Below are 10,000 nucleotides of genomic sequence, written 5' to 3'. Positions count from 1 at the left end.
TATGCGTGCGCAAGGCGTGCCTCGGGGCTGATGTATATTCTTTTTCACTCAAACAGTCCATATTTACAGTTCTGTCGGCTCCCTCTCGCTCTGCCGTGACCTGCGCCACTCAGAGGTCGCCAAAGCTGAACCCGGGTCAGCTTTACTAATCTCCAGCTCTGCTCCTCTGGGGTTTCACTGTCAGCAGAGCAGGGGCCCAGCACAGGCGACGCTGCCTCTGCTGCTCAGCACAAACATGAAAATATACACGTGAATATATATATATATATATATATATATATATATATATATATATGTTTATATACATATATGCTTATATATATATTTATATACATATATATACATACATACATACACATGTATATATATACATGTATAACGTGTATAACAACAAAAACGGAGAATATTTCAATTTCAAATGTATGTATATATACATTACATTACATTACATGTCATTTAGCAGACGCTTTTATCCAAAGCGACTTACAATGGAATTGAGTACAATCAGCCAGGGTATACATGTGTATATATATGTGTATATATACACATATATATGTATGTATATATATATATATATATATATATATGCACCCACGTATACCTATATGTAAACATATCCGCATATATACAGGTATATACGTGTATATGTATACACATACATATATATACACATATACGTGTACATACATACATATACATATATATCCATTTAAATTTAAATATTCTCAGTTTTCGCCGTTTTTCGGCCGTGAAGTTGAACTTCAACTTAAAGCATCTTTTAAAAACTGAATAAATTTGATTTCCACCAGATCCACGAGGAAGAACATGGAGACGTTTCTTCACTCGCTCACTCAAATGTTTGCAGGACCTTTAACCTCAGTCGTTTAACGTGAGCTCCTGAAGGCATCATGTCCTCGCGGCAAAAACTTAAAACCTAAAACCCGTCTTCATTTAATTAACCTGAGCTTCTGAAACATCTGCAGCGTGGTCCACCTTTGGTTTACTTTTTCTCCTCTGATAATCCAGGCGCAGGGAAACTCCTCTGATAATCCAGGCGCAGGGAAACATCAGGAGCTTTTTCTACGTGAGGAGGAGGAGGAGGAGGGAGGGGTCACCCGAAATGTTTGGGCCTCAAACCACAGAAAGAGAGAAAAATACTGTGAGCTTGTAGGTCTGAAGATCAAAGCAGGAGTGAAGGTCACATGCTAAGGCTTGAATTAATGACGAGCATAAAAAATCAGTCGTAAGCATCCGAAGGGAGATGGGGTGAGGTTCAGGGACTTCTCTGCACTTTTGAGCTTCGTTATAAAAAATGTCAGCTTCATTAAAGCCGGTGTAGGCGAGATTATTGAGCAATAATCTCATAATAACCTTTTCAACAAAGTGTAAATCAAGTCGATGTGAGAGACGTCTGCAACACCGGCTCGGGGCTGGAGACTTTTGACCAATCAGAAAGAGGGAGCGGGCGCCCCCTACTGGCAGTTACAAGCACCTGCACGAACACGTGGAACAGTCTCTGTTTGAGAACTGGTAAAAATAACATAATCTGTAAAGAAATCTAACAAACATCAGTAGAGGACCGAGAACAAAGCCTTGGGGAACGCCACAATTTAACTTTTCTCTTTCTTCATAATTGACATATGAAGAAAGATAAGTGCAACATGGCATTAAAAAAATGTGTAGATGAAAGAACCAGAAGAAGGAGGTGTGGGGGGGGTAGTGTTTGGGGATTTCCTCAAAATGTCCTCTGAAGGGAAATTCCACCGTCTCATGGTTTTTGTTGACACCTCGTTTGCTTAAAATGTTTAAAAATGACATAAATGTTTGAGCGATTGACTGATTTAATAACGTTACAACAACCTTTAGTTTATTAATGGAAAATGTCTGAACTGATCTGAATGTCCCTCTGTCCAGGGCTCGGGCTTCCACGCGTCGCGGAGACAGAAATACGGCAACGTGTTCAAGACTCACCTCCTGGGTCGTCCCCTGATCCGGGTGACGGGCGCCGAGAACATCCGCAAGGTGCTGATGGGCGAGCACACGCTGGTGACGACGGACTGGCCGCAGAGCACGTCGACGCTGCTCGGTCCAAACTCGCTGGCCAACAGCATCGGAGACATTCACCGCAAGAGGAGGAAGGTGAGGGCGTGCGCGCGCACACACACGCCTGTGCATGTGTCAATCACGTGTGGGCGTAGACCAACCTGAGAGGAACAACGAAAGATTCTGAACGTCAGTTTCCGACATCTGAAGAACGCTCACGTCGTTATCTCACTGTTGGACGGACTATTCCAACAGGAGACTGACGTTTGTAAAACCACACCAAACCCCATAGAGAAAATCAGTGATTTAACATAACAGCACACAGGAGTTGTTGATCCACTGCTGCCTCCATCGCTAAGTTCATATGTCTCGTTTTGTGAATTCGGCTTTTGAAATCCTTCGTTATGATTTAAATGAGTGACACAAAGTGTCCACACGAGGCAGCAGTGGACCAGCAGCTCCTGTGTCCCCGCGAGCTAAAATCACTGATTTTCTCTATGGGGTTTGGTGTGGGAGATTTTCTTTATGTTTTCTCCAGTTTGGCTCACAGCGCTGAATGAGCGCATGAATGTCAGCGTCATGATGGAGACGGACACACACACACACACACACACACACACACACAGAGTATCAGTGTAAAACTATCCGTCTCTGTTAGTCTTATCAGCAGAGTTCTGGCGACTGAAGCGTGAGAAAAAAAAACCAGTTCATCCTCTCATCCATATGCAGATTAACAGGGAGGGAGGGGGGAGAGAGGTGTTCCGGTCTATCCCGCCCATCCTCAATTACCTGATTTTTTTTGTTTTCTTCTTTTCCGTATGTTTCCTACCTCATTTAAACACTTCCTCTCAACTCTACCCATCATCTCTCTCTCTTCGTCTCTCTCTCTCTCTTTTTTCTCTGCCAGGACCATTTCAGGTAATCACCCACTTACCTTTCCCTCTATTATCCCCTTATCCCCCAGGCACATACCTTCTTCAATCTGTCTCTCTCTCTGTTTATGTATGTGTGCGTCTCTCTTTCCCTCTCTCTCACACACACACACACACAAAGTCACTAATAAACACAAACAGAGCCAGAAGACGAAGGAAAATCATCTAATTTTCTCTCTGGATTCACTGTAGGGGGAGGAGGGTGGGGTGTGTGTGTGTGTGTGTGTGTGTGTGTGTGGGTCAGGTTTCGTTGCCCCGGTGCCGGTGGATGTCGAGGGGGTTTGGCTGAGTCTAATCTGGACTCTGATCCTCTCGCTCTTCTCTCTGGAGACTCTCGCTCTAACCTCATGTAATGAGTCTGATTATAGAAGACTGAACGACAAAGAGGGGCTTTCACACACACACACACACACACACCGCCTGCAGTGCAAACACACACACACGGAGGCGTGCACACACACAACCAAGTACACACTGCACAGGGCGCACACACACACACACACACACACACACACAGGAGTGGACACACACAGTGTGCACACACACACACACACACAGGAGCACAAACTTTTTTTTCAAGATCAATTAACAAACAAGCGCTTGACTCCGCCCACATTATGTGATTGACAGAACACTCAGCAGCCACATTATTAGGCACACCTCATCTGCCAATCAACAAACTCTGTCATGTGACGGAGACAGAGCGAGGTGATTTAGAGTCAAAGGTCAAAAGGTCAGAGGTGAAGGAGACAGGTTTGATTAAAGGTCACACATGTACATTCTTCTTCAGTTACTTATTTTCCCGTTTGGACCGTACCATTGTGTGTGAGATGCTCGGAATGAAGAAAAAAAAGGAAGAAGAAAAGTCGTAGGTTTGTGCGTCGCAGAACTGCGACAAACGTAAGCGTCGTCACGCCCGATGACGGCGACGTTCTGTGACGAGATGTGAGACGCAGGCTTGAGGTGAGGTGTACCTAATAAAGTGGCCAGTGTGTAAACGTGAGGTTGAGCGGAGTCAACAGTGAGAGAAGGTCAGAGGTCAGGAGGCAGAACCTCATTTCTGAGGAACTGGTTGTGGTTCAGTGTGTGAAGAACCTGAGGAACATGTGATGTTCTAGAACTCCTCACTTCAGCTCCATGAAGTCAAATCTCCAGTCAACGTTGGATTGAGATCACGTGAGAACACAGCCCAGGCTCCGCCCCCTTCTTTGTTTCATTTAGAAACGCGGAGAACGTGAATTCTCCCAAACATAAGACAATCAAACTGCGTTTAAAAACTATTCCTTCTTAAATGTTTTAAACTTTAAAATTCAGACTCAAATTTCCACATTTTCTCCAGAACTCGTGTCCGAAAACAACAAAATTCACAATTTTATTCAGATTATGTCGATGACGTCACTTAATCTGACTTTATTTACATATTTTATCACCTAAATCTTATTTTATGATCACGATATTATTATTATCATCCATGACTTTATATTGTTTTATCACATTTATGCACAAAGTGTCTCTGTGTGCGTGTGCTTCCCCTCACCACCAGTAGAGGGCACCGTTAATTCCACCCCAAACTGTGGATTATTCTTATTTATGTTAAAAACAGAGATTATTTCTGCTGCAGAGTGTTTTTTAGAGTTGAAAATGTACAAAACAAAGAAGAAAGTATCATTTTCAACGCTCTAAAAGTGAATATGTGAACGTGGAGATGGAAAAATGTGAAGAGTTTGGACAGAAGTTGATTTGATGACAGCAGTGAGGGATGATGTGAAAGTATTAATGTTTTCTATTTAAAAAAAAAGAAAAAAGAAGAAGGAGAGATGATGAAGGGGCAGGGAGAGACGGGAAGAGGAGGGAGAGAGAAGAATAAAGAGTCTTTACATGTCTGTGGAACCAGCAGCTCGCAGCACTTTCACATAATTTAAGACATATGGACGTTATTAGGACGGCCCTGTGTGTGTGTGTGTGTGTGTGTGTGTCTTAAAGCCTGTGTCTAGCTGCAGGCAGAGACAGTCACGTTTTTGTGGTGCAGGAAAAACTCTACACACACACACACACACACACACACAGACACACACACACACACACACACACACACACACACACACACACACACACACACACACACTTGGAAGGTCCCAGAGTGACACTGCATGAAAAACTGTGTTTGATTGGCAGCCAGACGAGATATTGTGTGTGTGTGTGTGTCTGACCTGTAGTTACCTTTCTGCCTCCTGTTCGCCAACACACACACACACACACACACACTGAGTCACTCGTTCTACAGTAGCTCAACCCCACTGCTCTCTCTCTCTCTCTCTCTGTGTGTGTGTGTGTGTGTGTGTGTGTGTCGGCTCCTCGCCCAAATTGACCAATTACACTTAATCCAGCGCAGACGGGTTAAATGGATAAATTCACAGCGTTACACAACCTTCTTTTGGCCTAACGAACATTTCTGTCCAGTCATCTTTCACTGTCTCAACAACGTTTACTATGTTTTCTCTTTTTTTTTCCCCTTTTCTTTTTTTGGAAATATTCCTGAAAATGATCTAAAAAGAAAAACATGTTCTACAGCTACTACTTTTAAAAGCGTCTTCAGGACATGTTTCATGCACCAAACCCCATAGAGAAAATCAACGATTTTAGCTCAAGGGGACACAGGAGCTGCTGGTCTACTGCTGCCTCGTGTGGTCACTTTGTGTCACTTAGATTAATCTGAACTAAGATTTTCAAAAGCCAAACTCACAAAATGACACATTTGAATTTAGTGATGGAGGCAGCAGTGGATCAACAACTGCTGTGTGCTGTGACGTTAAAATCGCTGGTTTTCTCTATGGGGTTTGGTGTGGGAGAGTGGTTTACACACTATCGTAATCGTGACTTAAATATCGTGATAGCATCGTAAACGTGACTTAAATATCGTGATAGCATCGTAATCGTGACTTAAATATCGTGATAGCATCGTAATCGCGGTGTCTCTGGTGATTTCCACGCCCACAGACGCCACTGCCTGTGTTTTTCTCCTGCGACTTTTTCTGCGAGGTGAGATTGTGTTCCTAATCTCGTGTGGTCAGAGGTCAGGAGCAGGTCATGTGATCTGATCTGTGAGTATAGGAAATGTAGCTACGCTAACTCTCTCTCTCACTCTCTCACACACACACACACACACACACACACAGCAGCTCTGTAGACTATTGTTCATTCATTCTGAGGGAGGGAGAGAAGTGGGCGGGGTTTGGAGGCGAGTGCCCAGCTGATGGTCTGGAGCCTCAACAACCACACGTGCCCGTGTTCTGGAGTCAACCCAAACCCGAGCGGCGGCTCGTCTGCTCACACACAGCAGCGTGAACACATGGAAAACTTCTACACAATAAAGTCATTTTGTCTGCACAGACGCTGGAGCGTCCACAAAAACCTCTTTAAGTAAAGAAGAGTTTATAACATGTGGACACTTGCTGGGTCCACGTCCAACCTAGTCCACATTTTTAAAGCATATTTTTCATAATTCAATAAGAGAAATGAAAAAAGAAAAAAACAAATCGGCTACTGTGTCGTGTGAAATGTTGTGACTCAGAGAGAAGGACATGAAAAAACAAGCAAACTTTGCACATAATTACTGCATATTTTCCATTTCTATCAAAAACAGCATCACATGTAGCATCGTGGCAGAATGAGAATAAATCTGGTTGCTATGGCAACTTGATTCTGACCACGCAGTTGACCATCTTCAACCTTTTCGCATTTTAACGTACATCTCCGGGAATTCAAATTAATAAAACACAAAATGACGTTCACAACCACTTCCTGTATGACGACGTAGCCCGACCAGAGCTAAAGCAGTTGCTATGGTGACCTCGATGCCAACGATTTCTAACAATAACTACTTTTGTGTCATGAGTAACGCGAGAAACACGGAAATTAAATTCAAGTGAAGCTAACTAGCAAGTGTTTTTACCCGTGCGGACGTGAAGACGCAGATTTCGTGTTAAGTTACGATATAAAAAGGTGAAAAATAGCAGCTGGACGTTCTTTTCTTCAGAACATCGCAAACATCGTCACAAGTTACAGCGTGAATTTAAAATAATCCCCGTCCGTTTTCCAGAAGCTTCTTTAAAGTGAACTCTTCATTAGTCGCCATTTCTCGCTAATATAGAATTTGCTTGTTGAAAATGTTCCAGTCTCACTTCACTGAGCAGAAAACCCAAACCAGGTGTGGAACCAACGCAGGACCAGGAGCAGATCCTGCTGCCGTCCACACAGAGACACAGAGAGACAGAGACACAGACAGAAGAACAGAGACACAGAGAGAGACAGACAGAAGAACAGAGACACAGAGAGAGACAGACAGAAGAACAGAGACAGACGGAGACACGGCTACAGCTTTTTCTGCTTACACTTCATTATATTTAAAGAACAGCGTTGCTGTTTTTTAAAAAACAATGAAGCCTTTGAATAGAGTTTAAAAAAGTCTCAGCATCGTCCTCTGTCTCTTTGTCTCTCATACGAAACTATGATCAATTCTGCTGCCCTGTCCTCTGTCTCAATGATTAAAGGACAGGAGACACTCAAACCTGCTTTACTACACCGCCACACACTCAACAACGTCCAACACTGCACCGTCCAACATCGTCCAACACCGTCAATCACTATCCATCACTGTCCAGCCTCGTCTAACAGATGACTTAGTAATGAATTCATGTCTGAGCTTAACCTGTATCATATTTTTTTGGCATGTGTTCTTTAAACGTCCACATGGTGGCGCTGTCTGAACGACAAACAGAGAAAATCCTCTGAATATTTTCACATTCAATGAAGGTGCAGATAACTGATGTCAAACCAGTCGCCATGGCGACAGACGCCATCTTCTGCTTTCGTGTTCAAACGTGTTTGTCTTTGTGCATGTTTTTATTTCCTGACACATTGAGGAATTGATGAGCTTTTAATGTAAATGGTGCAGGTTTACACTGGAGATTCACCCGCTCACCTTCACCCCTTCACCCTTTCACCTTCTCTGTTTCTCCAGGTGTTTGCTAAAGTCTTCAGTCACGAGGCCCTGGAGTCGTACCTCCCCAAAATCCAGCAGGTGATCCAGGAGAGTCTGCGAGTGTGGAGCTCCAACCCCGAGCCCATCAACGTCTACAGGTAACACGGCCGGTCGCCATGGCGATGAGGACGCGTCACTGCGAGAATAAAACAGAACATGTGACGTCAACGTCTGCAGCAGACAGATCACATTTAAAAAACTTAATCTGAAACTAATCTGTGAGGATTAACTCATTCCTTATACAACTGTTCCTGTCTGACTGTTCTTCAACTGTATGACTGTTCCTGTCTGACTGTTCTTCAACTGTATAAATGTTCCTGTCTGACTCTTCTTCAACTGTACAACTGTTCCTGTCTGACTGTTCCTTAACTGTCTGACTGTTCATGTACGACTGTTCCTCAGCTGTCTGACTGTTCTTCAACTGTATGACTGTCCCTGTCTGACTGTTCTTCAACACCTGACTGTTCTTCAACTGTCACGATTGTTCTTCAGCACTGTACGACTGTTCCTCAGCTATCGACTGTTCAACAGTCTGACTGTTCTTCCACTGTCTGACTGTTCCTCAGCTGTCTGACTGTTCTTCAACTGTCTGACTGTTCTCAACTGTCTGACTGTTCTTCAACTGTACAACTGTTCCTGTCTGACTGTTCTTCAGCTTTACGACTGTCCCTGTCTGACTGTTCCTCAGCTGTCTGACTGTTCTTCATAACGACTGTTCTTCAACTGTCTGACTGTTCAACTGTCACGATTGTTCTTCAACTGTCTGGCCGTTCCTCAGCTGTCACGACTGTTCTCAACTGTACAATTGTTCTTCAACTGTCTGACTGTTCAGCTATGCGATTGTTCTTCAACTGTCTGACCGTTCCTCAGCTGTACGACTGTTCCTCAAATGTACAATTGTTCTTCAACTGTACGATTGTTCCTCAGCTGTACGATTGTTCCTCCACTGTACGATTGTTCTTCAACTGTCTGACTGTTCCTCAGCTGTACGACTGTTCCTCATCTGACTGTGTTCTGTGCTGTTCTTTGTCCACAGAGAGAGTCAGAGGCTGTCGTTCACGATGGCCGTCAGAGTTCTGTTGGGCTTCAGAGTTTCTGAGGAGGAGATGAGGAATCTATTCGACACCTTCCAGGACTTTGTGGACAATCTGTTCAGTTTGCCCATCGACCTGCCGTTCAGCGGCTACAGGAGGGTACGAGTATGAAATCGTTTACAGCAGGAAACACTTTATAAACGTGCTCTAAATTTAAATGATTGACCTGTGTGTGTGTGTGTGTGTGTGCAGGGAATCCGAGCTCGTGACGCGCTGCAGAAAAGCATCGAGAAAGCGATCCGAGAGAAACCTCTGTGTCCCCAGGGGAAGGATTACAGAGACGCACTCGATGTCCTGATGGAGAGCGCCAAAGAGAACGGCACCGAGCTGACCATGCAGGAGCTGAAGGTGACACACACACACACACACACACACACACACACACACACACACACACACACACACACACACACACAATATGGTGATTGTTTTTGACAGATGTTGATAGGATTATTTAACTTAACTCTCAAAAAACGATCAAAAACCATAAAGATTTGATATTTTATCGGATTTGGACATTTGTATTTTGTGATTGAGAATATTTAGAGATAATTGTACAGCTCCATTGCGCGCACACACGCACACTCAGTGTTTACACAGTGAAGAGCTGAGCCTGGACACATGATACACACATTTATGTAAAGAACATGAAGACAGAAGCTGATGATTTAACACACACACTCACACACACACACGGACAGGGGGGCGTGCGCACGCACACGTACACACACACACAGACAGGCACACCCACTATTTACCTATTAAAGTAATTCTGAGGAATTCTGTGGAAACTCAACTCTCGGCTTCACTCTGTGGTTTCTGGGTTAAATCCAGGGCCAAAAATAAGTCAACACTCCCCCAGTGATGGTCTGAAAGAGGCCTCCTGTACA

At 43.9% G+C, this 10,000-nt stretch overlaps 1 protein-coding gene across 1 annotated transcript in view; it reads left to right on the top strand.

The window, feature by feature from the left end:
• LOC122760717 (cytochrome P450 26B1) overlaps positions 1 to 9,464 on the top strand; it is a gene marked incomplete at its 3' end in the record, with an annotated part of 19,991 nt that extends 10,527 nt beyond the window's left edge. The window contains exons 2-5 of the mRNA XM_044015876.1: positions 1,915 to 2,139; positions 7,996 to 8,114; positions 9,053 to 9,209; positions 9,303 to 9,464. Coding sequence (XP_043871811.1) covers positions 1,915 to 2,139; positions 7,996 to 8,114; positions 9,053 to 9,209; positions 9,303 to 9,464 — 663 coding nt within the window. The remainder of the gene's footprint in view (positions 1 to 1,914; positions 2,140 to 7,995; positions 8,115 to 9,052; positions 9,210 to 9,302) is intronic.
• Between the last annotated feature and the right edge of the window lie 536 nt (positions 9,465 to 10,000).

This window comes from Solea senegalensis, unplaced genomic scaffold (assembly GCF_019176455.1).
Source record: "Solea senegalensis isolate Sse05_10M unplaced genomic scaffold, IFAPA_SoseM_1 scf7180000013958, whole genome shotgun sequence".
Lineage (NCBI taxonomy): Eukaryota > Metazoa > Chordata > Actinopteri > Pleuronectiformes > Soleidae > Solea > Solea senegalensis.
This window is presented reverse-complemented; position numbering and strand designations above follow the sequence as displayed.